This window comes from Podospora pseudopauciseta, chromosome 4 (assembly GCF_035222475.1).
Source record: "Podospora pseudopauciseta strain CBS 411.78 chromosome 4, whole genome shotgun sequence".
NCBI lineage: Eukaryota > Fungi > Ascomycota > Sordariomycetes > Sordariales > Podosporaceae > Podospora > Podospora pseudopauciseta.
Genome location: NC_085894.1, coordinates 3,473,114 through 3,501,072, shown reverse-complemented (window position 1 = coordinate 3,501,072; position 27,959 = coordinate 3,473,114). Strand labels below are relative to the sequence as shown.

Here is a 27,959-nt window from a genome sequence, read left to right as displayed (position 1 = left end):
TGCCGGCCTGATTATCGCAACATGGTCTGTGCTTGCCGCCCGAAAAGCGACCCCACCAAAGTAACCAGGATGCAGCTCCCTTGTGACCAATGACAGCAAGCGACTGACGTCTTGCCATTCGCATCTTCTGGAGCTTCTCTCACGTCCCACCAGTTCCCAACTCCATCCACCGAAGCAGACGAACACCAGATCATCAGTTCTCTCTTTTTCTCTTTGTTATCCACCAGCATATGTAATTAGATCGGGCACACCGTAAACATGTCACTCACACTAGCACGCCGTGCCCTCGCGGCCCCAACAGTCCCACGAGCTCTCCCCCTCATCGCTCGCCAAGCGCTCGTACACTCCTCATCACCAGTTCTCAGCTCCCAGCACCAGTCCCGACCACTCTCGGCAAGCCCCCGAAATGCCCTCCGAAACACATCTCCAAGCCGCCTCCCAGCGAGCAGCGGCCTCGGCGGCGGCTTTCCCCCAACATACTTCCAGCAGCGAGCTTCCCTCCCAATGAACACAATCATCCGCTTCGTCCCCCAGCAAACCGCCTGGATCGTCGAGCGCATGGGCAAGTTCAATAGAATCCTTCAACCCGGCCTGGCAATCCTGATACCGTTTATCGATCGGATCGCCTACGTCAAGTCCCTCAAGGAAGTCGCCATCGAGATCCCCTCCCAATCCGCCATCACAGCCGACAATGTCACCCTCGAGCTCGACGGTGTCTTGTACACCAGAGTCTTTGACGCATACAAGGCCAGGTATGTCCCCCTCCCCTCCCTCCTTTTTACTCTCATCACTAACCCCCCTCCCCCAAAAGCTATGGAGTAGAAGACGCCGAGTACGCGATCTCCCAACTAGCCCAAACAACAATGCGTTCCGAAATCGGCCAGCTCACCCTCGACCACGTCCTCAAGGAGCGCGCCGCCCTCAACATCAACATCACGGCCGCCATTAACGAGGCTGCCCAAGCCTGGGGCGTCACCTGCCTCCGCTACGAAATCCGCGACATCCACGCCCCTAAGCCCGTCGTGGAAGCCATGCACCGCCAGGTGACCGCCGAGCGTTCCAAGCGCGCCGAAATTCTTGATTCCGAAGGTCAGAGGCAATCGGCTATCAACATTGCCGAGGGTCAGAAACAATCTGCTATTCTTGCGTCGGAGGCTCTCAAGGCGGAGAAGATCAACAAGGCTATGGGTGAGGCTGAGGCGATCTTGCTGAGGGCAAAGGCCACGGCCGCAGGTATTGAGGCGGTGGCCAAGGCGATTCAGGACGGACAAGGGGCGGCGCAGAATGCGGTTAGTTTGAGTGTGGCGGAGAAGTATGTGGATGCGTTTGGGAAGCTGGCCAAGGAGGGGACCGCGGTGGTGGTGCCGGGGAATGTGGGGGATTTGGGGGGCATGATTGCTACTGCCATGGGGGTGTATGGGAAGGTTAGTGAGGGGCAGCAGAAGGGGTTGGAGGCGGCGCAGGCGAGGAAGTTGTTGCAGGAGCAGCAGGAGGTTAAGGCCTAGGATGGCCATGGCAAGAAGGGGAAGTTTAAGGAACTGAATGCGGATAAGAAGTTGATGCAAGAGGTGAAGAAATTTCTGGAGCAGCCGCCCCCCAAGGATCCCAAGGAGGAGGCGGCTAGGTTGAGGGCAACGTTGAGGGCACTGGTGTATGAGTATGGGGCTTAATTGTTTCTTGTAGGCGGTGATGGGCCACATCGAAGCGGATAGGATGGGTTGGTTTTCCACAGCGAAAAAAAGGCATGGTGAAATGATGGTATGATAGGGTTGACGTTTTGTTTAGTTGTACAAAGTAAGGACGCACAACTTTCTACTCAGTATTAGAGGTGTAGGAAGAGACAAAAATAGAGAATCATGAATCACAAGAAACGATGAGAAAAGTGAGAATTACCATTTTGTCTACATTTGCCAACTAGAAAGAGAAAAAGAATTAGACACCCAGCTCTCCACCAACAACATCCAGCGCCTCTCTGACTAGCTTCAAAACCTTTTCATCACCTGCCGTACCGGCAACTTGAATGGCGCTCACCAAAAGGGGGTACAACCTCAGCAAATGTTTCCTCGTCTCTGAGTCCACGTTGGGGGTGTCGGGAATCGCGTCCGGCTCAGACTTGAGGTCGACCAACGCCCGGAGGATACGACCAAGTTCCTTTCTCTGCGACAGGGGCTGCGGCATGCGCCCCCGGAGGGGCTGGTCGGCTATGTAAGCCCTTATGCTTAGCGCGCACCTCAAGATGAGATAGGGCGAGACGGTCTGGGAGAGTCGGACGGATAAATCGTGGGATGTTTCCGGTGAGGCGGTGTCAGAAGATGGAAAGGTGGGGGGTTCGGTGCTGATCTCTGGCGGGGAAGTTTCGTCGTGTTGTTCCACTAGGGAGAACAACTCATCCAAACAAACCTCCGCCATGAGGGTCCGTTTTGTTGGCGGGGGGTCAATGGTGCGGCCTGGGCGGGACCTGTAGAGCGTGGTCAGGCCTTCGTTGCTGTTGCCGTAGATGATGGAGGCCTCGGCGGGAGCGGGGGCGTGGATGATGGATGTCCTGAAGAGACCTTCCGCGTAGGACTTGCGTGTGGCGTCGAGGATGACTTCTGCGCCGAGGGCGGGGATGATGAGCTCGCGGAGTTTGCGGAAGGAGGAAATGTCAAAGGTTTGGTCGGCGAGGATGTCGGTGCCGGGAGGGGCGTCGGGGTAGTCGGCGCTGATGATGCCGTTGGCGATGGAGATGATGGTCTCCCAGATGTGTTGTATGATGGGGCGAGGGAGGTCAGCAGTGCGGATGTATGGAAGGCAAGCTTCCAGAACTGCAAGTGAGGTTTTGGTAGCCTCCTTCCATGGTGGGTTGGATCTAGTGATGGTTTTGAACGAATACTTTAGGACCACGGGCTTCGCCAGCGCAGACATGGCAGTGGCGAAGGCCTCGGTCTCGTAGATATCCCGTCCAGAAGAGTTCTTGATGATGAGTGCCTGTAGGATAGACATGCTTTCCTTAGACATGGCGACATATGTGCGCTTCTCTGCCGCCGCCTTGGCAGCGTCTTCCTGGGCAAATGCCAGAGACACAAACTCGGCAACCTGGGTGATCATAGCAGACGGGACGCCGCTCAGGTCCGTGCGAACCATGCGGAACACTTCCAGAATCTTGCCCTGCAATGGGGTGACATACTCGACGTCGCTGGCGTAGGCTCCTGGGGTGGCATGTTGCATGGCATTGCGGAGCAGAGTGAGCATGCGGCGGACTCTTTCGACACTAAAGTCCTTCTGGATGAGGCCGTAAAGCTCCAGCAATGCCTCTACCCACACCAACAGGCATTTCTGATTGTCCGAAGATTTGTCGTCCTTGCCATCTTTGGGAACTGGAATTCCTCGAGACCATAGATCCCAGGCAAGGTCGAGGCTTTCTTTGCCCACGCGAGGTCTGTCTTGCTCTGCGCACCTGTGAAGAATGTCCCGGACGGCACTGTATGTGGCAGCGTTGATGTCCAACACGTTCAGATCCAGCAGGATCCGGAAATGATCCAAAAGGTCTTCCCAAATCTTGATGAAACTGTTGTGAGCCGTCAATACAGTGAGATATGAGGCGAACAGGCTTGAAACACCCTGCACAACCACAATGGCCGTGTCTTTCCACTCCTCTTGACTCTTGTCTTTTGCTGAGACTCCAGAAAGAACCTGGAGCTCTTTTTCTATTGAAGCCATGAGCCGGAAGATGACAGACTTCATGCAGATGGACCAAGCTTCCGGGCTTAGACTATCGCCGTAAGCCGACATGATGCGCATAAGAGTCTGGATGGCGCTGTTTCGCAGCTCCAGTCTCTGATCTGTCGCAACGGAGGTGAGTCGCAGGAGAAGCAACATCCACAAGGCTGCCCCTGATCCGTTGTGGGAGGAGTCTGCTGCCAGCTTGGTGAGTGCTTCGTCGCCAGACTCCCCAATCATGTCTTCGGTGATGGACATGGATCTGCCTTTACCAGAAAGAAAGTCCGAGATGGCCCAGAAAAAAGTCACAGTCTGCTACTCGTCAGTTACTGCGTTCGGGTCAAGAGACGTAGGCATACATACCGTCAAGGCCACATTAAGTTCATCATCCTGAGTGCAGAATTTGTACAGGGTATCGACGAGGTTAAGAAAGCAGGCATTAGGGAGAGAAGGCAGAAAGTCCGAGCAGATCAACTGCAACGAGGCAAAAGAGGGACGAATCAGTTTGACAGAGCGGGTGAGAAGGACGGACCGCTTGTCAGCCTCCTGCTTCTCGGGGGTAAACGTTTTGTCAACGAAGATGGTATCGATAATCTGGAACGTGATTTCCCAGCCCCGAACCAAGGACTCTCCGCAGTTTTCGAGAAGGCTCTTGAGACCTTCGAGGATGATCTTGTGAATGTCGACGTCGACGACATGGCTGGTGACAGACACTTCTCGGTTAGGGGTTTGCAGAGGGAGGAGGGAGTCACGGAATGCCTCCAGCAGTCGTTGCTGTATGTCCCCACGGGGCTCTTCGGGCTGAGATGACACGGCAGCGGCAGCTTCCAACAGAATCCGAACCAGCGTCTCTGCTGCCCGTGCTCTGACTGGTGCTGTGTTCAAGGTTGAACTCAACGCAGTGATGAGCTCAGAGATCAGTGGTGCCCAGCCGGAGACTTCAGGATCGTATATAAGTAGCCTCTCAATATTGATAGAGGCGAGATCACCCAGCTTAGCCAGGGCAAATTGATCCTCTTGATTGGGGCCAGTCAGGGCCGGAGTTGAAACACTTAGTTGGCGCTTGTGCGGGACCGATGGTGTTTTGAGTCCACCGCCAGATGGCGGTGATTGCGGCCTGCTCCCTGGTGCCGAGGGGGCTTCACCATGCTTTTCCAACAGGCTGCAGACAGCCCCGACCACCTCGACGAAGGCGGGATTGGGGAAATCGATGGTACTCTCAAACAACCGTGAGGCGGCCGTTTCAACCGCACGGATTTCAGTGCTGAAATTGGTAAGGAGAGTGCTAGCCTCTTGCTCGGCTTGGTGATCAGGACCCTTGGCCGCCAGAGGTGTTCTGCCTGCAGCCTTACCGGAGCAAAACAACACAAAGTCGGCTTGCTGGAGTGTTTCTAGGATGATGTTCCAAGATGCCGAAAGTGTTGGACCAAGTGCTATCCCGAGATTTAGCAATGCTCTCAAACATAGCATGTTCCGTGTGTTTAGCGTGCCGGCACTAGGATCAACAGAAACCTGTCGCTGCTTCTCCACAGTCGGCGACACGAGACTCTCGACACTAAGAAGGCCACGTGCATTGCCGAAGATGCCGTTGGTAGGCTCAGAAGGGGTGACTGGGTTCCGAGGGGCGCCAGCATTAAGGCATGCTGTGAGAACATTCGGTGGCACAGCTGCCTTGCCCAGTGTGGTAAGAAAGGCATCCCGTGGGGTAGTGAGCTGCAGGAGGCCAGCCACATGTGTAAACTTTTGAAATGACCGGACAAGACCATGGTAGTACTCCGAGTCAAGCGCGGCATACAGGAAGGTCGAGCATGTTGCAAGAATGGCTGGCCAACACTCGTCAATAAAGGCGGCACATATCTTGACTTCGGAATAGAGTGGGTGGTTCTCCAGCGTAAGGGGGTTGACCGGAACAGGGTTGCGCTTGAACGAAGAAGACCGCTCCAGCGAGCTCTTATCTCCTGGGTCGAGCTTTTCGTCAGTTGACGGCGCAGGGGAGTCTCGGCCTATGTCTGTTTTGGTGCCTCGTTTCTTCCTCCCGTCGCTGGGGACAGTGAGGGGGAGGATGAACTTGGCAAGGCCTTCGGATAGTGAGGTGATACATGCCAGTGTCAGGCTGTAAATGTACGACTCCGGAATGCCTGGGGGGTCCGTCTTGTCGAGCTGATCGATGCATGGAACCCGCATGGTGCTCCACTGAGTACTGATACCAGTGTTGTGGCCATCGGAACCTACCGAGCTTGTAATGATGCCAGCGCCACTAGCTTCCAACATTGCTTGATCGGCTGAAGCAGCTGAGCCGCCATAGGGGTTGGCAACTGGGATGGTCGACTGGTGTCCGAGTCCAATAGCAGTGGGCTTCTCTGTGCTCACACGCACGAACGTGGCTGTTAGGTTCCTCAGAATCTTCTTGCCTCCCTCTTGGGCATCAAACATGCCAAAGATACGCCTCAGAAGAGCGTGGTCGGCAAAGACACCTCTGAATACCTCCATGCACAGTGATCGCTTCCACAGCGCTGTGTCCATGTCCAAGAGATGGGTCAAAATTTCAAGAGCGTCACCACTCTCCTCTGGGAGGATGGACAGATGCCGACGTAGCAGGGTGTACAATATTCTCACAAGACGCACGCTGGTAGCGAAATTTGGTCGGCCCCGAAGTGCGCTGATGATAAAGGGCATCACTCGGGCTCGTAAGATATCGGCCTGTTCTGGATGTGAGGTGAAGATGGCGGCATGGTTGGTGAGCACAGACTCAATCAGCTCCAGACCGAAGGTCTGTGGCAGGCCAGAGAAGCGAAGGTACTCGGGTCGCTGGCCTTCGGTTAGGAGACAGATATCATTAAACACCTGGTACGTCAGCAGCATACGAAGAACGAGTCGAGAGAATAACATACCCTCCAGGCATCCATGGCCGCAGCGCGAAGAGGAAGGGTCGTGCCATCTTGAAGCGGCACCTCGCCCACAATTTGTGAGTCCTGACCGTTTTCTGGATGACATATTAGTTTTCACTCGAGTTGATGATTGCAAATGAAATACTGACTATCCTCGGCTACTACCTTGTCAAAGACGGAAACGACCAGCTGTTGCAGGGTGGCTGCAGATGTGTTGTTGACAATTGCATTCTTGCTCGACTGTAGGATAAAGCAAACATTAAGTGCCGTGACGAGAAGTTCCCCCTTCACATCGGCGGCATAATTGGATAATAATGAGGGCAGGGCCTGGAGAATCTTGAGTTGGACGTCGAGGCCGGCTGACGTGGCCTGTTGCAAGGCTTCCAGCACCTGGCTCAATCTAGATCTTGGTAAGGCTCTTGAAACGATGAGGCGCTGTAAACAAACGATCGCAATGCCGGTGAACTTGACATTTTTGGTCCCGCAAGCAATGATGAAGGGGTTGACAAAGTTTGGCCGTTGAGTGAGTTCTGGTATCGTGTAAGTCTGGCGCCATCAACATGAACAATGCCCAATGTGGGGACAGGATGTTAACACACCATCCGATATTTGAGCTTCAGAGCCAGCTCTTATACTCTTGAGTTCTTCAAGTGATTTTTCGGCGGCCTTGTGACGGTGTAAGCGCCATGTGCGTCAATAAGGACATTGAGCAGAGCGCATACCTGGCGCAAGTCATTGTGTTTGCGCTTGCTCTCCTGGATGAGATTGGCGAGCTCTGACGCCAATAGCTGGGATGTCATGATGGCATTTCGTAAAGACAAGGGATTTTCAAGGCTTCATAGGCAGAAAAACGACGGTATATGTTGACAGTCCAGGGTTAACCGTGGGGAATTCCTGGCGGTGGTCTTCGGGTCGTCTTTGATGTGAGATGCATTCGTTGTCCACTGTCCAATGCCCACTCATAGCAGCCAGAGGAATGGACAGCCAACCAGCCATCTCCAACGGTGGAGGTGCAAGGGACATGCCAAGACAGGAGCTGGCCTGACTAAGCAGGCTGCTAAGACTCACCGCCTTTGAGCTGCAGGTGTTCGAACCCCACCATTTTGGCAGGACGCCTTGGCAACCTGGAAGTCCCCGCAGTCCCGCATAGCGCTGGTGGTCCAGGCTTCCCGCCATCGGTCTGTCTTTGAACCCCCCGCGCCCAATCCGACAAACGAACTTGGGAAGCATTGCTCGCTCCTCCTCTGCACACACACATTGGCACCGGCAAATAACCACACACACCACCATGGCGGTAGCTCAAGTTCCCAGGAACTTTAAGCTCCTCGCCGAGCTGGAGAAGGGCGAGAAGGGCATGGGCGCGGGTAGGTCCAAGCTATGCGGTTGACTGAAGAGTTCAAGCAGTAACTAACCCAGATGTCTTCTGCAGGTGCTTGCTCATATGGCCTTGAAGACCCCGAAGATATCTTCATGACCCATTGGAGAGGTACCATCTGGGGCCCTCCTCATGTATGTTTGCCCTGCGACAAGCTGTCCCACCCCGCCATCGCATCATGGCAAGCTGACGGACCACCCACAGGGACACCACGAGAACCGCATCTACGAACTTAAGATGGAGTGCGGCCCAAACTACCCCAAGGAGCCACCCGTCATCCACTTCGTCAGCCAGATCAACCTGCCCGGTGTCAGCCCAACAGACGGCAAGGTCGACCCCAACGCCGTGGCTATTCTCCGCGACTGGACCCGCATTGCTACCGAGTTGGCCAAGAACCCAAGGCCCAAGGAAGACCCTTTGAGTTTGGAGGCTGCTCTTATTGCGATCAGGAAGTGAGTAGATATGTGGACATGGGACGAGAGACTGGGACAACATGTTGCTGACCTCCGTCTTTCGCAGATATATGGACGAACATAAGAAGCTTCCCCAGCCCCCTGAGGGCTCCAAGTATGCCGTCTACAAATAGGTGAAAGAGGCGCAACATGGCATGGCACAGACGTTTTTTAGAGCGACTTCTAGATTGTTCCCGAGGGAATGGGCAAACGCAGCGGGATCCAGGAGGGCGTCGGCTGGGGGTTTGATTAGCGAACGGAAAGGTCTTGTAGGCGTTGATGTGATGGGATGGCCGGACACAATGAGAAAGCAAATACGAACACTTCAAAATGACAATCCCTTTGGATCTCTTCACTCCATTCAAGGCTCAGTGCGATGACGTCCCAGGTGTTTAATGGGCACACGTGACCGCGCGGATCCCTGCGCGGTGCCACGCGCGTGCGCCAAGTAATTTTGACGCTTTGAGCTCTCTCCAAAAAAGTTCCGAGGCTGCCATTTCTCAAAGTCGCATCAAACGGTGATCGCCAACCTTGGCGGCGATGGATACATGAATGCCGTTGTTTTTTCAACCCGCCCGCTCGTCGCGGCATAGGATAGCATGTCTGTCCTCTTTTCTTCCCATGCCCCTCGACCAGATAATTACTGACAATCGACAGGCCTCGCCCTCTACAAAGCCCTCCTCCGCACCGCCTCCCTCGTCCCCCTCCCCTCCATCACTGACGACCCGTCGCTGTACATCCCCCCAGCGAAACCAACCAAGCCCACACCTCCCCCGATAAAGACCATAATCCGCAACGCTTTCAGACGTAACAAGCACGATGTCTCCCCCCGGCTGATCACCTCGGCCCTTAAAAACGGGTACAACGCCCTGACTCTGCTCTCCTCCGCTGCCGACCCTTTGTCTTCCCCGTATACCCAAATTGTGGACTTTCTGAGAGAAAACAAAAAACGGGTGGAATCCCTCCGTGACAGGAGGGAACGTCTCCTTGATCTGGAGCCGAGTAATACGCCGATCCCGGGGACGGTTCCAGTCGTGGTGAAGGTGTCGAAAGAGGGGGAGCCACCTAGATACATCCCCAACCCTGCCCGTCCGTTACCACGACCGATAGAGCAAATTCCAAACGGGATACGGAAACCGCCACGGTTGGACGCCGCGGGGACGGTGCCGTTTCTTAGGATGCAGAAACCGCAATCTAGGGTTATCGAGAGGATTGTGAGGATCAAGAATAGGAACAGGGCTGTTAATACCATTGCGTTGTCTGAGCTTTACCGGGAGGATGATGAGCGGAGGTTGAGGGCTGAGTTGGAGGATGAGTGGGATGGGAAGATGCACCAGCTGCTTCCGTTGGGGAAGGCGGGCGGGTCGGGGGGGTATGTGAGGGAGTTGGATGAGGTTGTTGGCTGGTTGGGGAGGGAGTTGAATAGGGAGAGGGAGGATATGATTGCTAGGGCGGAGGCGTTTTTGGAGATTGAACGGGTGGAGGAGGAGCAGATGAAAAAGGAGGATAGGGAGCGGGTGGAGAGGGGGGAGGTGACGGAGGAGGAGGTGTTCAAGATGAGGACGAGCTGGAGGAGGAATAAGAAGGGGAGGGAGGCGGGGAGGTATTATCATGAGGAGGAGAGGAAGAAGAGGGGGTTGCCGGTTAGTAAGAAGAGGTATTTGGAGGGGGTGAGGAAGGGGAGGTTTGCGGAGGGGAGTGATAGGGCTCCGCTGCCGGAAGATGTGGTAGTAGAAGACCAGAAGAAGTGAGGGAAAACAAATCTGAAGAGGACAAATTGGATTGCCTCATTGTTGTATATAACAACAGAAGATATACCATGGGTTCATGGTTGCCTGTTCCATACTATGATACAAACATGCTTATCAACTAACTCTGCACTGCCAGCCAAAACGCTGCATTTATGTGCTCCTGCCTGAACCCAGGTGTTCGACCTAAACAGGTGGCATTGCTTACCATTCCTATGATGCAGAATATCAGCACACAAACGATTTCATAAGCAAAACATCCCATCAGAACTTACCCTTAATAAACTGATGAACATCAACCGTTACCCTCTGTCTCGGCGGTGACTGTTGGTGCTGTGACCTCTCCCCAAAACCACCATTGCTCTCCATACCCCCCGAAAAAGCAAACAAATTTCTCAACTCAGCATCATGAGATGTTGACGGCACGCCCATTGTGTATGAACGGGCCTGTGAGAAGCTTCCCAGCGAATCAATCTTGACGTTTCCCCCGCTAGTCATGTGATTCCCCCAGCCTGACTCTCGCGACTGATCTCCAAAGGTATTACTACTCGGCATCGGCGGTCGGGAAGCACGCCCTGCCGTTAAAGGACTCGAAAGTGACGAAAACTCCGGGTGTGCACCCGGCGCACTCTTGAACGGATACTTCCCCGACTCTGGGGTGTCAAATGCTGTTGGGTCAACCTCTGCCGTGATGAAGTCTGTCCCGGCAGGAATAATAACGCCCCTTTCCTGGAGATAAATCTCCACCTCATCCGGGTCGAGCAAGTCCCCTCCGAATCCAGGGGTTTCTATCCGCATGTTTTTATCCAAGGCATTGTCTCGTATCCGGTTCACTTCTGGGCTGAATGGACCGGTCGCGAAGCCGGATGTGTTGGCTGGTTTGAGAACATCGCTTGTGCCCTGGTTGCCGATTCGCTGCGAGGTAATTCCCGTGGTGACATCGTAGTGTGTACCGGCGCCGCCGAGGTGGTGAAAGGGAAACTGCCAGTTGTGAAGGGTGTCTTGCGCGTTGCGGGCTACTTGTCTGGCGAGACGGCGCTTGATGAGGTCGGGTGTTTCGAAGAGGAGACAAAAGCCAAAGACACGGGTGATCCGGTTCTCGGGGGGGTCCGGCATGGAGATGAGGACGAGAGCTTTCTCGATGGCGAATCGTTGGAGTCTTCGGCCGAATGTGATCTCGTGAGGGGCGTAAGACCGGGGCGCTGGGAGAGAGCTGTGGAGACCTGGTGTGGTGAACTGGTCTAGGAAGGTCAAGTCTGGAGTTGTCTGGAACGGAAAGCTAGCGTTGGTGAGGGTTGGGTGCGTGACAATTTCGTAGCCAAGAGCCGTTGACGACATGGACTGTCCAAAGTCATGGGGGAGAGCGGACACAATGCTGGTCGGCTGGCTAGCCGATTCATGGCTGACCATGAGCCCCCCATACAGTTGTGTTTGTTGTTGTGGTGGCTTATCGGCGACTGTTGATGGGATCTGGGGGTCGGCTGGTGCGCTTTCCAACCTGTCCCGGGATGACGAGCCGTCACTAGAAGTAGAAGCCTGTTGGCCGCTGTTCCCTTCTTGACCAGTATTACTCTTGGTCAGCGACAGGAATCTCTCGGTTGTCAGGCGCAGCTGGTGTCCAAGTTCTGGTAACTGCTCCAAGAAGCCCATACTCGTTGCGAAATCGGACAGCCGTAGAAAGGCATTGTTCATCTCCTGGTTCTTCTCCTTGAGCTCCTGGACTTGCTTTTCGAGAGTCTGAATAGCCTCTTCCTTTCGGTTGCGATAGGCCCGCTGAGCGAGGCGCACCTGTGTTCTTCGGCGCTGTCCCAATGTCAAAACCAGCTATCAGTCTGAAGCATAACCGTCGCACTCACGTCTTTGGGTGACACATCCTTCACGTCCAGGCGCGGTCGCCCTCTTGACCGCTTCTTTTCTTCTGGTTCATTCTCGGTCTCGGTTGCCTGGGTCTTTGCACGTTTCCTCGGACCGGTATCCGAATTTGATGCCGCAGGGCGTCCCTTCTTTGACACTTGTGACTTGGTAGATGTGTTGCAGGAAAAGCCCGGGTTGTAGACCTCGGCGCTGAGGATGGCGAGGTCGCCTTGCGAGTAACGCATTGGGTGGACCTCTTCGTCTTCCTCGGTAGCCGTCTCAGACATATGTTCGGCCGTGTCCTCGGCGCATCAGGACACAATAAACGTCTGTGTCCAGGACCCCAGCTGTCTTGGGACCAGTTGTCCGTAGACGTGTAGCCTTGACACACGGTGTAACGAGAAGTTTCTTTGCTGCCTGGTGACTTATAAGTGGTGTTCAATATGTGAGATATTCACTGCGTTGTCGCAGAACAGGTTAAAACCAGCCTCGGGGAAGTGATCAGTTCCCTGAAAATTCGTAGTACCGCCCTTCCAAAACCACAATGCTAAAAGAGGCAACAGCTCTGTCCAGGTCAAGAGCTGGCGACAATCTCGTCCCAACGATCGGAAGTGGGCGTTGGGTCAGCCGGCGGTGTCCTTACAAGGGTCTCTTTGCAGTTGTTGGGGTTCGGGCCAGGGGTGCTTAGTATATGAGTTGCTTCGGTGGCATGGACCTTTCTCTGTGTCCATCAAGCCTCGCTGCCGGACGTGCTGAGTAATGCCAGTGCGACAGTATGTGTTATCGGCGACTGAGATGACATAGTCCAAGGATGACAAACGGACAAGAGTCCTATGCTGTCCTCACTGAGCTGAAGTCGCAAAGAGCATTTGGTGATTACTCAACGTCAAGTGAGCTCGTGGCCGACTAACATCTCTTAGCAATTTTGGGTAATCTCAACTGGAACCGATGTTAGTCTAAGATACTGAGCTAACCCAGCAGTCAGTGGGAGCTAGTCGTCCCAAGCGGGGGACTAAGGCCATGCCCGTCTTGGTGAACTTTCTTAATGGTTACCAGCTGGTTATGAATGCCCTCATCCTCCCGGCGATGTTGTTCCTTTGCCCTGTCATTTCATTAGAAGACTTCTCTTAAATGAGAACCCCCAAATTGACAACAGTCCATGTTCCCGACGTCAATGTCACCAAACCCCTCCCTCACGATACCTTATGCCTGAGGTGAGCTAGGAGCCATGGGGGTCGTCAGTCTATGCCCGGCTCATCCTTCGAACTCAGTGTCGGGAGGAAGGAAAAACCATGATCAACGAAAAGCTTGTTTGCATCTTTTCAGATTGGAGATAATCCCAAAAGAAACGATGGCAGAAAAAAGGTTGACCCAGCCCTACGGACTCCAAGACAAATTGGCCAATGGCATCCATGTCGAATCGGATCTTCATTGGCTCCACCCCCCCCGCTTGCTCCGCCGCTCCCCAGTAGAGTTTGCAGGGGCAGTGCTCGGCACCAAAAACGTTTCTTCCACCGCCCTCACCTGCAGCAGCGCCAGAGGGACACCGGCCGGCTCTTTTTGGCGATTTCTCCTGTTACAAGTTCTGGCCTGAATTCTCCTATCAACAGTCCTCTCCTCTGCCTTGTATTTCTTGAACCTCGTCATGGTGTCTCTGCTTGTTTGAGATACGCTATATAACCAGTTTGTCTACCGTCGAAACCCACCAGTTCATCCGTTCTCTCCACCGTCTCCGCTGTTTGCCGCTGTCAGAACCATTAACAAGCATGGGTGATTCTGGCAATGGCTGGCAAACGGTGATGCCCACCACCCACTCGAGTATACAGCGCCTTTCCCGCGACGCCTGGGCCGAGCTAGAAGCATGCGAACGACAGATTCTCAACGAGTGGGAGAGAACACATACACATTGGTCTGGAATGTAAGGCAGCAGTCATATCCCTACCGCCCTTGGTACCACTTGCGCCAGGCATCACTAATATCAAGCCAACAGTGGCAAACACACACCTTTGGACGACCATGCCGAAGCCAAGAGACTACACACTCGATTCAAACTCGCCAACGATACGCCGCTGGGAACCGGGAGCTTTGGAGTGGTGCAAAAGGTCGTCTACGCCAACAACGGTCGCACGATATGCCTGGCGAGGAAACAAGTGAGGCCGCCACATCGGCGCTTCCCAATATCACTGCTGCGGGAGGAGGCCAGTGTGATGGAAAAGCTGGACCATGATCACATCGTCAAGCTGGTTGGCACCTACTGCATTTCTAGCAATCTCTACCTGCTACTCTGGCCCGTCGCCGTGTGCAACCTGGATTGCCTGTTCAACGACATTGACCATCTCAAGTCGGGCGAAGGCGACCGCGAAGATATCATCAAACGCCTGCATACCCTTGACCTACATAATTTGAGCGCGGTGGATAAGAGAAGCCAGCCAAACACAGGAACATGCCCTCTGAAATACCTACAACAAGCGATGGGATGCGTTGCGCGAGCCGTCGCATACTGCCACCAGGAAAAGATCCGCCACCTCGACCTAAAACCTTCCAACATCCTGTTGAACCCCGGACGTGTCTACATCGCCGACTTTGGTATCGCAAAAGATGTGGGCGAACGAGATCACACAATGACGCGAGGACCTGCCGGAACCCCAAAATGGAGAGCCCCTGAACTCAACCAAGTGCAGTGCGACTGGTCCATGCAGGCGGCTGAAGTTTACTCGCTCGGCCTTGTCTTGCTGAACATCGCCACCGTTATCCATGGAGGGGACCTGGCTGATTTTGACGAAATTATTGCTGATCTAACGCTTCGAGGTCGCGATGACAAGATCAACGCCTACCTTCCCAGACTGGAACGTTTGGCTCTGGCGACTCAGGAGGTCCAAGATGTCAACGCCTTCACCTTTGCACCAAAGCACACTCTGCACTTGGTGTCACAAATGCTCCATCTCGATGCCGAACGCCGACCATCCATTTTCCAGGTGGATGCTGAACTTATTGACCTGGGCGGCGTGGAACAAGTCTACCATTCGCATTGCTGCAAGAAGAGTGCCCGCTTTGTGACTGATCGGATCAACACCAAGATCAGGGCTCTTGTTGACGAACGCGATCGCCTGAAAGCTGATCACATGAATATGGCCAAGCGCTTGGAGGTTCTGGAGGCCAAGGACGATACCTACGAGTCCCGGATTCTGAAAGAGCGAAACGCCCAGGCCGAGAACGTTGCCCGGCTCCAGGATCTTCTCAAGAAGGAACAAAGTGAATGCAAGCGCCTCACAGCACAACTTGCAGAATTCCAGCAAACGTACAAACGCCAACCGCAACCAACCCTCCCCCGACCTGCCTCAGATCCAGCTCACGGTGGCCTCATGATGCGAATGCGACCACGTACACATCCCATTCCCAATGATCCTGCAGCACCTTTGTCGCCTCCGGTTAAAACGCAGACAAAGCTTGCAGCACCAACTGCTGTCCCTGGATCCAAGCTCACCTACTCGCAGACGGCCGCAGGCGCCGTCTCTTCCAAGCCTGCATCTCCCCATTTGGTAGCTGCCGCTGTCCCAAAGGAAATGTCTCCTCATCTACTGCCCCGACGAGATTCTCTCAATCCCACCATGATACCCCGTCGTGATTCGATGAATCGCCTCGCAAACACACCTTTGCCTGGCGCGGCCACTCCCGGTAGTCCGAACCCAGACCTTGCAGGCTACACCCTTCGTTCTCGGAATTCCGGCTCTCGTCTACCCCAGCCTGTCAACCCTGCCACACCCATCCGTGCCGGAACCCCCATCCTCAACCGTGACCCGTCATCGACAGACAGCACAACATACAGCATGAACAGTTCGGTCTTCAGTCGCCTCGAAAGCTCCAAGCATTCACTCGCCGAGACGAGTGCTGCAGGAACCCCAGCCATCGGTACTCCGGCCCTGAATCAGGAGAGAAAGAACTCGCACACCGCAGAGTCATACGAGCATGTTGACCATGGTGGCTCGGAAGAGGACCAAACAGTAGAAATGAGGTATGGTCTTGGTATCACTGGTATGGTGCGGAGGGAGAGTGTTAGTACCAGGAGGAATAGTATTCTGGACAGTGCCAGTGTTGCCAGCTCCAATATTGCTGCTACCGTGAGCATGGGTAGCCCTCACCCCAGCAGTTCGGCTCTCTCATCGCCGCGGGCGGCGCACGCGCATCTTGAGGGCCACAGGTCTTCGATGTTCAAGGTGCCTTCAATGCCAACACATCAAAGCTGGGCCGATATCGCGAGAAAGGAGAGAAGATAGCGGGGGAGGGGGGGCGGGAAATCTCTGTACAAATCGTGGAATCTAGCATAGCGTGGATTTTGGATACACAAAAATATTGAAGATCTCTTGTTCATGTTGGAATCATCTGCTGTTCACTATTGCGGCTGTGCCTTGCCATTGTCGCACAGCAGCGTGCAGGCGGTGCATGCTTAGGTCGGCACCCCTGTCAGTCATCCATTGGCCTCATCGCATTGCACCTGCGGGGAACAAACAGCTTTTAAGACTCCTGGATCACCGCATGCCATCGCCACCGCTTATCATCTTGTTCTGAATTAGTAACAACCAAGGATTGTGCAAATGCTACATAAATGGGGTATACTTCACGCGACGAAGAGACAGCCATCCAACTCACAACCCTGTCCTCCCAATCAAACGATAATGACGACCAGAACGAAGACATCATGAGGGTAGTCAACAGAGCCGCCTCTCAGCGATCCAAAGCTTCCGTCACCAGTTTACACGTTTTCCCGCTTCGAACTGTAACTCGGGAGAATTTCAAAGGGTTATGTGCTGCGCTCTGGGACTGGGATATGTGCCCTGGCTGTTTTGAGGACACAACCTGCCAAAACCCGACATCATGCCCCTGGTCTCAGCGAAGCGATAGGTTAATGCCATTTTTCGACATCTACCGACGGCTTACACGGGGTTACGTACCCGAGGACTTTGAACAGGACAGCCAAGCGGCGGCGTTGTCTTGTCATGAGGATCTGTTCGAGCTGATCACGAAACTGCGCATCTACGGGCGGGATACCAGCAGGGAGGCCTTTCGGAAGTTTGTTTTCGAGGAGAGGGGTGTGCCGAGGGGAGATCAGGATAGGGCTATTGATCTCGCGTTGCGCATCATGACGATGACCAGTCCGCAACCCTCGATGGAGGACGAGCTTCACAGCAGGGTTCATAATCATACCGACTTAGGATCCGACCCGTTTAAGATTGAGGAGACTTTTCCGGTTCGGGTCCACCCCTCCCTTCAGGAAACCGACCAGCATGCGCATGCTGTCAAAAGGGGGCTGCAGGCTCACAATTTGGTCCAGAAAGCGGGTTTGAAGTTGGAAAAGACTGATGACCTGCGCGAGCACCTCAAACTGGATGAATCACAAGGCGTGGTGAAGATCTTTTCCTGGAGCTCACTCCTCAAAGAAAACCTCCTCCTCCCCTTCACCGCCCACGACAGACAAGATAACACCTGCGCCCCCCCTCCTCTCCCCCGGCCCCTAGCCCTCGAAACCCTCCACACGCTCTACCTCCTCTTCCCCCCCTCCTCCCCCAAATCCCAATCCCTTCTCCGATCCCTAATCTCCAAATCGGGCTTCGACCCGGATATCCTCCGGTTCAAAACATCCGGCCTCTCAGCATTTGAACTCGGGCCGGAAGAGAGGGAAAAAGTGATGAAATTTGGTGTCTGGGGGTCGAGGTTGATGGATCTGTACGACGAGATTGAGAACCCGAAGCCGAGGTCGGGGCTGGATGTTTGGCTTGAGAGGAGGAGCAAGAGCAGGCATGTGATGATGGCTACTATTGCGGGGGTTATGGCGGCGGTGGTGTTGGGGGTTTTGGGGTTGGGGGTGGGGGTTTTTCAGGCTTGGTGAGTTACTTCCAGTGATGACCTGATGAGGGGAGAGGAGGGGGCTAATAGAAGCTAGGATTTCGTGGCAGACGTTGGGGTTGGAGAGGGAACAGTTGGAGAGGGAACAGTTGGAGAGGGGAGGTTAGGTCACGCTTTGGATCGCGACGAGGCATGCTATGTTGTCTGGGGAGGAAGTTACCTAAACTTGATATATGCTCTCTGTGAAGGGTTTACCTATTCACCGAAGTATTTGGGGGGTTTCTGGGCATATGCTCTGCGAGAGTGTGGGAGTTTAGATACAGTAAAGGGACCTTCAACGGAGTCGAATGGCTTGAATTGACATGAGGAAACATTAATGACTAAGGTATGTTTCACGCACTTGATATCCTGCGCTAATACACAGACAATGGGATTTACAGCACGAAAATATAGCAAGGTGTTGTCCACTCGTCATAGTCTGGTTGTCGATGAATTCGAAGCCGTTCAAAGTGACCATCAATAGCGCCATTTTTCATGTTCCCATGCCCGCCCTTGGCGATAATTCTCACAGTCGATTGCAGTTCAAGTGGATTTGTCAACCACAACCCAGTGCAACGAAAGGTGGGCTGATCAAACACATCAACGAGCCCAATAAAGTGCCGTGGCCCTCCAGATGACGTTGACAACTCAACGTGAAACATATTTGTGCATCTGCCGGATAGATTGCTGTCTAAAAAGCTTGAAGGGAACCAGTTGTTCAATTGGCTGCGAAGCTGTCATAAGACTGACCCTCCCATGCAGGTCACTAGCTGCGCCTCGATGCCTTACACCTCAGCCCCTGAGCTCAGGTGGCCTCCCCTTTTCCAGCGGTCAACAACTCGAAATTGTTTAATCCCAAAACATCGTGCCTCAATTTTCGAAAATAATTCTTAACAAACTCCAATTTTCCTGTATTTTCAGGACCAAAGACCATGTCGCGGAATCCAGTCCCCATCCAACCTGCCCCAGGGCACCAGCCCTCCCCAATTCACATCGCCTCCCGCCATGAAATCTCACCAAACTCCCTCTACCAACCAATAGCCTGTCCCCCACCACGCACCAAAAAGCGTCATCATCCACACCACTGCCCACGCCAGCGTCCTCGCCGGCACAACCCGGACTACTCCTCAGACTCAGACTCAGAAAAGCTCGAGCTAGAACCCGAAGACCAACAACTCCCCGACTCAGGCTACGGCACCCAATCCAGCCTTCAATCTGTTGATTCCCTAGACTCCCACCCCCCCAAATCCCTCCTCAGTGCCCTCCTCAACAACAAGCCAAGCAAGCCATCAGATATCAAAAGCAGCCCCCTGCCAGGAAGAGATGACATCCTCATCTTCCGTGGCACGGGCATGGAGCCCTCGTTTCAGGCAGTTTCCCGCTTCAGGGAGATCATGCCTGAGATTCAGCGAGTGCTGCAGAAACATGTCGCCAGCTCCCAAAAGTGGTCTTCCTTGCTGCCTAGTGGGATGAGGAGAAAGAAAAGGGACGGGGAGGAGGTGGTCCTGACGATGAGGTTGATGATGGTGGGCAAAACGGCAGAGACAGCCAGGCCGTCGATTGTGATTTTTGTGTCGACTGATCAGACTGCGGGGTTGGAGGGGGTGATGAGGGAGCGGGGGGTGAGGGAGCTGTATTCCCCTGGTGATGGGTTCGTGACGAACTTTGAGGTGGTGATTGTGGGGGAGGCGGCGAAGAAGAGGTTTTTACAGATGGTGGGGGTGACTTGGGAGGGGGGGTCAGCTCTGAGCGTGAACGATAAGGGGCTGCCGACTTGGTGTGGGGAGGGGATACGGCTTGGGGCGGCGGGGGGCAAATCTGTTGCGTCTACTATCGGGGGACTGGTCAAGCTGACGAATCACGACGGGGAAGTTCAAATTGTGGGGATGACCGCTGCGCATGCTCTGGAAGGTTTGCTGGATGATGATGACGGCTCGGACTCGGAAGGAGACGAGAGGGAAGAAGGACCCCCCCAACAGCCCCAACCGCAAAAGCCACTCCTTGGACAGCTCATCCACCCTTCTTTGCCCATTAATACCTGTAGCTCAGACCTCAAAATCCCACCCCGCGACTGGGCCCTCTTCGAAATCACCAAATCCAACCTCAAACCCAACCTCCGCCTCCAATCATCGGCCCGCTCTCACTTCAAAGCTCGAGCCGACGAGCTCGCCCTGGCCGAACCATCCACCTTCCCAGACATGGCCTCCATAGAAGTCGAACTCCTCAGCCAGACAGGAGTAAAACACGGGTCTCTATCACACCTCCCCGCAGGCCTGATGCTGTCCCCCGACCACGGATTTGTACAAGCTTACACTCTAACACTAGACGAGACCTACCAAGGTAAGCCCCTTTTTCGGTTTTTCCCCATCTTGTGTCAGTATAACTGAACTTCAGCAAGTTGACAACGGCGACTCGGGCGCCTGGGTGATAAACCCCATCTCCAAAACCGTCTACGGCCACCTCGTCTCGACAGACTTCACCGGCGACGGGTACATCATCCCTTTACATTCCACCCTCTCCGAAATTACCGCCACTATTCCCGGCCTGGCGTCTGTTTGTCTAGCCGCAATGGCAGATTTAGTAGATCATTCTCTCCGCTCCTATTCTCGGTATCTGGACTCAGCTGTGGCCGGTTCAGCAAGGGCAGAGCCAGGGTCTGCGATCAGCGAGACGCCAGCGTGGGCGATGGCCCTGGCGGATTGTGCTGAGAGGGAGAGGGGAAAAGAGATGAAATTGGATGGGGTAGTTAGGGGGGCTTATGAGCGGGATGTTAGTGCTGGGGATAGGCTTCGGGTGGGGAAGGGGCAGGGGCGGCTTCTGAGTGATAGGGACTCGGGGTATGGGAGCTGTGGGTCGTCGGTGATTTGTAATCTTGAGGGGGATGGTGATGGGGAGGTGGAGGGGGGGATGGCGGATTTTAGAGGTTGGTGATCAATTTTGGAGTTTTGAGTGTGAATTGCCCTTTTTTGAGGACTGTTCGGTGTAGAGAAAAAAAAAAAAAAAAGAAAACTCTGATTCGGGGCATGCTTGATTTAGAGCGGTGAGATATTGGGGAAAATTGAGTCCATATTTGTTTATATAATAAGAGTAACCCGTAGCGAGATCACCGATCGTCTAAGAGAACCGATATGCAGTAATCAGCGACCTAACAAGCTTTATATGTACGGATGAACTTGATAGCTTAGAAATAGTTTATTATTGCACAGCAATGCATGAGTTGCCCCAATATAATCATGACTGAGACTCATGCAGATGTGGTACCTGTAGAATACTGTTCTAGTCCCACTACTTGTTCTAAGCTAGATTTTTGATCCAATTTGACCCGGGTTTGCCTTCAGCTGTGTACCTAGGTAATGTAACCCACCCAGCATCTCAGTATGGACCCAACTTTCGCCCGTCAACAGCATGAAAGGTCGGCTGGTGTAGTGGTTATCACGTTTGTCTCACACACAAAAGGTGCCAGGTTCGATCCCTGGGTCGATCATTCTTTTGATGATTTTTGGTTGCCTCTCTTTTTTTATACCCCCTGATTTCGCCTCTAGCTCCATCATCACAATCCCCATCACCATACATACCACCGCCTTTACAAATAACCACAAAGTAGAATCGGCCGCCGTCTAGGCTTCTTTTCCCTAGGTAACCTAACAACATCACACCAAGCATCTTCACTTTTCTGCCACATTTCCCAAAGGAACACACCGCACAACAACCAGATACCCTATTCTTCGTGATACACCTCATAATAAGATCTGTCTTCCATTTTCGCTAGTACCACATCTGATGCACAGCTGATCCCTCCCCTGTAATCCATACCATCTCCTCTAAACTTCCAAATCAACTCTAACCACTACATCGCTGACAACAAAACCCATCTCTCACAATTCCCAAATATCTCATCTAAGCAGTACCTACATCTCAAAAACTCACAAGCAATGCACCCAACTTCTTTCGGTACTATTTCACAGCTTAGCCATGGTTCGGGTTTTCTTGCCCTTCGCTATTTTGTCTTGTCTCTAAGCAAAATAACTCTTCCACAACACCCCCTCCAAATCCTCGAGTTGCTCGGGAGTGAAGTACTGTTTCCAACCATCAGCCATGCTATCCTTCTCTCACACGCAAAACAACACTGAAAAGAAAATAAGCTCACCTTCTGGTCCACACTCCAACTATCCTGCCTTGTCTTCTTGAACTCCGCCAAGATCGCCTTGGTCGCCTTGCCCACAACTCCCGGGTCGTTGGCCGCCCTTGTCGCCAAGTGAGCCAACACCTCGGGCATCCACTTGGGCACCGGCGTCGCGTAAGGGAAAGCCTCAACCAGCGCCCCCAACCCAAGCACGGCCGCATGTCTCCTGACAATCTGTTTCTGCGTGTCCACCGGTGTGTCCGTCCCAGGCACCTTGGTCTTCTTCTTCGGCATAGGATTCAGCTGGAGCTCTAGCTCGAACCGATCCTTGAGCTGGATAATAATCGGGCTGCGGATCGGGGCGGGCGAGCAGCGAATCATGCCCGCCAAGGTGGCCGAAGCACAATCCCGGACTTCGAGCTGGGGGTCAGAGAGCATGTCCCCCACTGCGTCAAAGAGCATTTGGCGTTGGGCGGGCTGCGTGAGAAAGAGTCGGCGGAAGTAGACGACTTGCATGTTGACCAAGGCTCGTAAACGTTGATGCCAGGAGACGGCCGTCTTGCCGACTCTGATGAGCGCAGCGATGAACGCGTCGTCCTCACCCGATCGGAAAGGGATGTTGGGCAGGTGGCGATAGACATGGTAAGCGAGCTTCATCAGCTCAGGATCTTCCTTGACATCCATCATGTGCAGCAGCTGGTCAATGAACGGGTCGGGAAAGAATGGGACGAGTTGGATGCACTCTTGGGACGAAAGCATGCTGTCAAGCCAAATGAGAACCGTCTTGGAGCCCGAAGTGTAGCTGGAGGGGGTTTGCTGACCGGCCGTCCGCTCGTGGCGCCATTTCTCCAGGCGAGCAAAGACGTCCTTGATGGTGGCCGAGAATTCCTCGGTAGGTTGGTACGCCCGGAGACCGATCGAGGACGCAGCCTTGTTCTTCTCGAGAAGCTCGGTGACATTCTTGAACGACTCGTGGTACCGTGTGCGGTAGATGGTCGCGATGACACGGCCAATGGACTCTCGCACAGACTTGTACGGGTGGTCAATGTGTGCCAAAAAGTCCTCCAAGATGGGCTTCTCATGCCTGAAGTGCCAGCCAGCATCATTGATGATGAACTCGACAAGCTGAACCTTACTCGACTCCTTGAAGGCTGCATTGGAGTTCTTGTCGAGTCGGAAGGAAGACAGCGCTTCTGTCAGCTCCCTGCATCGTCGTGGATCCTTGCCGTCAATAATTATGTGAAGACAGGTCATCCAGTACTGGAGGTTATCGGGCGTCAAGTCATCAGCGATGATCTTGAGCATGAGGGGGGCGGCAAAGTTCCAAACCCGGTCCCGAAATTCACGAGGATCATCAGCGCTGCCCGACAGCAAAGCCCCGAGAATTTCAGCCGTAGCGCGGTGTTGGTGCTTATCGGTGCCATCACCATACACGTCCTTCACCAGCTCCACAATGTCATCGAATGTCGCTGCCGTCTTGCCGTAGTGCATCAGGTCAAACACATTCATGAGCAGTAGCAGATTTTGCATCCTGAACCGATCTACACCAGCGTCCCTGGGCTCTTGCTTGAGATACTCGAAGCACTTCTTGAACCAGTCCCTGGTGATAATCTGGCCGATCTGAACGCGCACACGGTCCTCCACCTCATCATAGGCCAAGAACGGCTTGGGGTTGGCACGCGACACAGGGAACTGCTTTCCCCAAACCAGCCAACCAGGATAGTCACAGTCGACAAAGTAATCGGTGCCATCAAACTTCTCAAATTGGGAGAGAAAGTTGTCTGTTAGGTTGGGGTCATCTGTCGGCACGGGGATCTGATATCTGTTTTCCTCGTGCTCCTCCTCGATCAAATAGTTGCGATACTCGTGGCTGTAAACTGCTCGGATATCGATGGCGGTAAAGATGGCCGAGAAGGCTGACAGGTAGTTGGAGCGCAACCCTGGATGAGGGTCGTTGGTACCATTGGCGACAAGCTCGATCAGCTCCCGGGTGGCCAGCGTCTCGAAGCGGAGGCAGCAGTTGAGCGCAAAGATGGCACACCGGCTCGCAATCTTCCAGTGGGTGGTCTTGGCCTTTTCCGTGAGCTCCAATCCCAGGGCTTCCTTCTTCCCTTCCACCTTGGTGCGACGCTCTGTGATGAAGTCGTGGCGTCGCTTGATGACTGCTGAACAATCCTCCTGTGGCTGAATGGTCTGCACAACCTCGCGGTCGAATATGATCAAACGCTCAAACGGCTTACCAAAGTCAAGCAGAGGGTAGAGTGCAGTGGACCCCAGGTTCTGAATAGAGGTCTTGTCGACGGCAGCTGTTTCGATGTACATGCGCATAAGATCCGGGGCAAACCTCCAGTCCCGCATCAGTGTCTTGAGAAGCGTGGTAAACAAGAGTGTGTACATGGCACCCTTGATCCGGTCGTGATCGTTTTCGTCAAGGGCCTTGCGAAGTCGCGCCATGATGACGGGAATGACCAAGGGTCGACCGCCAATCAAGACTTTGAGGGACGAGTCCTGGGCACCTTGGGCCACTCTTCGAACATCCGCATACGACGATGTGCAAGACTCGGCAAGATCAAGCAGCAGTTGCTTGTCAAGCTCGCTCTTCTTGCGGTAGGCCGAGTTGTACTTGACACGCTGCAACTGATAGGCATCCGCACGCTTGATAAGGAGCGGTCGAGGATACACTTTGCGCAGACCGCTGATCTTGAAAGGTGAGATGTCGGCCTTGTACAAGCGCACGAGCCGCTCCAGCGGATGTGCTGATCTTTCGATCCCAACGTCGGTGATCCATGTTCTATAGGTTGCGTAGAGGGACGTGAAGCATGCAACATCATCCTGCTGGTTGGCGTTCAGAAAATAGTGTGTCCGGGAGAGCAGCCTCCCAACATCTTCGCGTAGTTCGTGGATGCGGTTGTAGATGGGATCCTCGGGCTTCAAAATGTACCCAGCGGGATAATGGAATTGCCTCTTGAGCTCCTCGTCGTCCGCAACCTCGGCAAGGGGATCGTCATCTTCCTCCATCATGGCGTCCCCATCAGCCTCTGCGGTCCCATTGCCGTTAGACTGGGTGCTGGTCTCGCCAGAGGCCCTTTGTGGATCAAACAGGGTCGAGACGCCTGATATGATCAGCCTAAGAGCAGTCAGGCTTCGGGATAGCTCGTCGGACCATTCCTTGTTCTTTCCCTTTCTGCTGACAGGGGGGTCATCGCTCATGAGCTGCTCGAGCCGTTGCGCCGCGCTTCGTGTTTGACTCTCGAACAACTCGACGGCGAACAAGATCTCATCGTGAGAAGGCCGATGCCACCTGATGGTAAGCTCCGAGGGTTTGGTTGGCCTGCCCCAATCTTCGACATCCAAGCCGTGGGCAACGCGATCAGGTTCATAAAGCGCATTGTCGATGGGGTAGGTGTGGGTCAGGTTGAGCAGCAGATGATGAATGTAGTTGGAAATGTGTATCGTAGGGAGCCCACGGCAGTTTTCCTGCATGTACTCTGCAATGCCAAAGAGATCGTCCTTGTACTTCAGCACCTCGCCGCCGACATGCACAACGCACATTGAAAGCATGCTGACATGCCAGACGAGAGCCCGGTCGCGGGGGAGGACCTCAGTCCCGCTACTCCGGTCAGAAGCAGCGCCGTTGTAGTCAATCTCGTTGCGAATGTTGACGATCAACATTGGGATGAACACCTTCAAAGTCTTTTCGGCGCTGACCTTGCAGAGCGCATTGCAAATCCAGGCCATGGCATCCCGCGCTTGGTGAACAACATGGCTGGACACGAAGTTGGCGAGTTTCTCCAGAGCCATGTCGAATAGCTCGGGCGACAAAGAGGCGAAAAGGGGCGTCAGAGCGGCAGGTAGCGTGTTGATCACATTGTCCTCAGGTGACCCGGTGCGTAGGTGGCTCGAGTCCGGTAGATTCTCGAGCAGTGCAAAGACCTTGCCCAAAAGTGCCAACACAAACTCGCCCAACCCCGCCGTAGAAGAGCGCAGAATTTCGGCCTCATCCTCATCACTCAACTCCTCGTTGTAGTTGATCTTGACGTCTTGTCCCTCGGCCTCCATTCTTTCCATCTGGCCTTGCACCCAACTCTGGGCGAGGTTGGTGTCACGGATACCTCCCTCCTTCACCAACGGAACAAATGGTATGCTGTAGGCGACACTCTGAATGAAGTTCAGTGTGTATTGTGTCTTCCCAAGGTCGTTGGCATCAATACCGGGCAGAGCGAGTGCCAACAAAGCCGTGAGGTGACAGCGATAACCTTTGTGCTTGGACATGATGTTGGCAATCATCTGAAGGCCACACAAACTCGATGTAGTTCGGTGCACTTCCACCAGGCCCTGTAAGCTCGGGTAGAAGCGTTGTAGCGCGCCTGGCAAGATCAAGTCAGGCTCCAGGTATGCCAGTCCTTGAAGAGTCGAATAGTAGTAATTCACCACCTTGGAGCTCTTACCGAAAAGACCCATAAAGGTGACTTCCTTCAAAGCAAGAACAAACCGCTTCTTGAGAGCATCGTTGATGCGGCGATCCTCCGGAATGTCCAACTCCCCACTCTGCTCACGGTTCCAACGAGAGACAAATATGTCGGTAAGAAAAAACGTAAGCTGCGCGAGGAAACTAGTCCACGATCCCTGATTGGAGGGGTGGAAGAAAGTGTCGATGGACTCCATCAAGCCTTCCAGGTTGGTCAAGATGGATGGTTCCTGGTTGAGGCACGTGGGTGACAGCGAGTGGGTGATCCATCTCGCAATCATGTATGGCACAGGGTATTTCTTTTTGTCTTTTTCCAGATACACGCCGAGACCTGAGGCGTAGTCCAGTGATGAGTATGGACTATTAGCCTGACCCACGGGGATTTCTGTTAACCTCAAAATAGCCGTGAAAATGGCATCTGATTGCTCGCGGGTGAAGATGCCGTGCTCTGTAAATGGAACATGCCGACAGCCCAAATAGTCTCTCGCCATGCGGGAGAAGATGTCGATGAAGCACACGTCAAACGCCTTGGACCGCGTCATAAGCTGCCAGAGGTGGAAAAAGGTTGGCGCGTAGTCCGATGGCTGCGAGTTCCGGTCCGTCGGCGGTGCTGGCCCGGTGGGAACAAGAATGTTGAGGGCTCCAACAACAATGTAGGCATTGCTCATGGCCGATGTACTGAAGAAAGGCAGCAACTCTTCCAATATGGCACCGCGCTCCTTGGGGTCGAAATACGAGTTGACGTGGAGGCAGAGTTTCAGGATATGTTTGTGAGACCGTCTGCGTTGTCCCTGATGGTGTGGAACTTCAGAAGGGAGGACCATAGCCTTGAGCTCTTTCCAAAGCGGCCGCCAATCCAGAGTTAAATCTTGACCAGGCTTCAAGTAATGTTTTTTCCTACCATCACGGCCGTATTAGCTTTGGTCCCCGCATCGTGACAAGAGGATAGAACGTACCTAGTTAACGTGACTACCATTCTCGCAAATCTGTCGGCGGTATTACTGTCAAGGCCTGGGGCGAGGGCCAGGTGATAATACAGATGTGTAAGCTTGGCACGAAGCTCCCTTGTCATCTCGAATTTGAGATTCAGCCACCCTTGCAGCTCGCGAGTCCAGTGCAGCGCGCCGGGGGAGAAGTCCTCAGCCATGATGGAGATGTAGAGGTTCTTCAAGATACCCTGAAGCGCAGCATCTCTGTGTGCGTCGTCCTCAACATCGAACGGCAGCAGCCGGAAATATTGGAAGGTGCGGGGCCGGTATCTTTTCTTGTCATCTTCCTGGCCGTCGGCACAAGGTACTCCAGGGGATGTCGCACGCGATATGGTGTCGAATGCGGCGAAACCGAGAGAGGCTGCTCCTGCTCCCCCGCCAGAGGCAGGGAAAGCTGAGGAAGCACCAGGGGGTGGCCCCAACGAGTCGTCCATTGCAGCTAGACTTGGGTCTTGATTTGGCGGGCAAGCAGACTGCACGATT

General features: G+C 53.9%; 9 protein-coding genes and 1 non-coding gene across 10 annotated transcripts; 6 read left to right on the top strand and 4 right to left on the bottom strand.

Moving 5' to 3' along the window:
- Window positions 1-116: 116 nt before the first annotated feature.
- Window positions 117-1,860, top strand: SLP2 (Synaptotagmin-like protein 2). Its single transcript, XM_062912230.1, has 2 exons — window positions 117-752; window positions 812-1,860. Exons 1-2 carry the CDS (start codon window positions 259-261, stop codon window positions 1,503-1,505), a joined length of 1,188 nt encoding a protein of 395 aa, XP_062766177.1. The 5' UTR covers window positions 117-258; the 3' UTR covers window positions 1,506-1,860.
- MON2 (Endocytosis and vacuole integrity protein) lies at window positions 1,544-7,557 on the bottom strand. Its single transcript, XM_062912231.1, has 7 exons — window positions 7,310-7,557; window positions 7,187-7,253; window positions 6,737-7,117; window positions 6,591-6,682; window positions 4,063-6,543; window positions 1,894-4,011; window positions 1,544-1,812 (listed from the first exon to the last, which is right to left on the bottom strand). The coding sequence occupies exons 1-6, from the start codon at window positions 7,385-7,387 to the stop codon at window positions 1,933-1,935; spliced, it is 5,178 nt and encodes a 1,725-aa protein (XP_062766176.1). The 5' UTR covers window positions 7,388-7,557; the 3' UTR covers window positions 1,544-1,812; window positions 1,894-1,932.
- An 89-nt stretch (window positions 7,558-7,646) lies between these two features.
- On the top strand, window positions 7,647-8,548 carry MMS2 (E2 ubiquitin-conjugating protein mms2; the record flags this gene model as incomplete). Its single annotated transcript, XM_062912232.1, has 4 exons — window positions 7,647-7,951; window positions 8,017-8,096; window positions 8,167-8,414; window positions 8,482-8,548. Exons 1-4 carry the CDS (start codon window positions 7,876-7,878, stop codon window positions 8,546-8,548), a joined length of 471 nt encoding a protein of 156 aa, XP_062766175.1. The 5' UTR covers window positions 7,647-7,875.
- A 418-nt stretch (window positions 8,549-8,966) lies between these two features.
- Window positions 8,967-10,165, top strand: QC763_405940 (uncharacterized protein; the record flags this gene model as incomplete). Its single annotated transcript, XM_062912233.1, has 2 exons — window positions 8,967-9,015; window positions 9,072-10,165. The coding sequence occupies 2 exons, from the start codon at window positions 8,967-8,969 to the stop codon at window positions 10,163-10,165; spliced, it is 1,143 nt and encodes a 380-aa protein (XP_062766174.1).
- An 11-nt stretch (window positions 10,166-10,176) lies between these two features.
- QC763_405950 (uncharacterized protein) lies at window positions 10,177-13,353 on the bottom strand. The gene is made up of 3 exons (XM_062912234.1): window positions 12,019-13,353; window positions 10,438-11,965; window positions 10,177-10,375 (listed from the first exon to the last, which is right to left on the bottom strand). Exons 1-3 carry the CDS (start codon window positions 12,301-12,303, stop codon window positions 10,284-10,286), a joined length of 1,905 nt encoding a protein of 634 aa, XP_062766173.1. The 5' UTR covers window positions 12,304-13,353; the 3' UTR covers window positions 10,177-10,283.
- Window positions 13,088-16,391, top strand: QC763_405960 (uncharacterized protein). The gene is made up of 2 exons (XM_062912235.1): window positions 13,088-13,934; window positions 14,007-16,391. The coding sequence occupies exons 1-2, from the start codon at window positions 13,783-13,785 to the stop codon at window positions 16,288-16,290; spliced, it is 2,436 nt and encodes an 811-aa protein (XP_062766172.1). The 5' UTR covers window positions 13,088-13,782; the 3' UTR covers window positions 16,291-16,391.
- Window positions 16,392-16,585: 194 nt separating this feature from the next.
- On the top strand, window positions 16,586-18,024 carry QC763_405970 (uncharacterized protein; the record flags this gene model as incomplete). The annotated part of the gene is made up of 2 exons (XM_062912236.1): window positions 16,586-17,896; window positions 17,955-18,024. Exons 1-2 carry the CDS (start codon window positions 16,620-16,622, stop codon window positions 18,022-18,024), a joined length of 1,347 nt encoding a protein of 448 aa, XP_062766171.1. The 5' UTR covers window positions 16,586-16,619.
- An 804-nt stretch (window positions 18,025-18,828) lies between these two features.
- QC763_405980 (uncharacterized protein) lies at window positions 18,829-21,124 on the top strand (the record flags this gene model as incomplete). The annotated part of the gene is made up of 2 exons (XM_062912237.1): window positions 18,829-20,236; window positions 20,295-21,124. The coding sequence occupies 2 exons, from the start codon at window positions 18,829-18,831 to the stop codon at window positions 20,825-20,827; spliced, it is 1,941 nt and encodes a 646-aa protein (XP_062766170.1). The 3' UTR covers window positions 20,828-21,124.
- A 183-nt stretch (window positions 21,125-21,307) lies between these two features.
- Window positions 21,308-21,380, bottom strand: QC763_0070420. Its single transcript has one exon. It is a non-coding gene; the product is annotated as a tRNA-Val (tRNA).
- BLM3 (Proteasome activator BLM10) lies at window positions 21,373-27,910 on the bottom strand (the record flags this gene model as incomplete). Its single annotated transcript, XM_062912238.1, has 3 exons — window positions 21,373-21,972; window positions 22,044-27,384; window positions 27,444-27,910. 3 exons carry the CDS (start codon window positions 27,908-27,910, stop codon window positions 21,910-21,912), a joined length of 5,871 nt encoding a protein of 1,956 aa, XP_062766169.1. The 3' UTR covers window positions 21,373-21,909.
- Window positions 27,911-27,959: the final 49 nt, after the last annotated feature.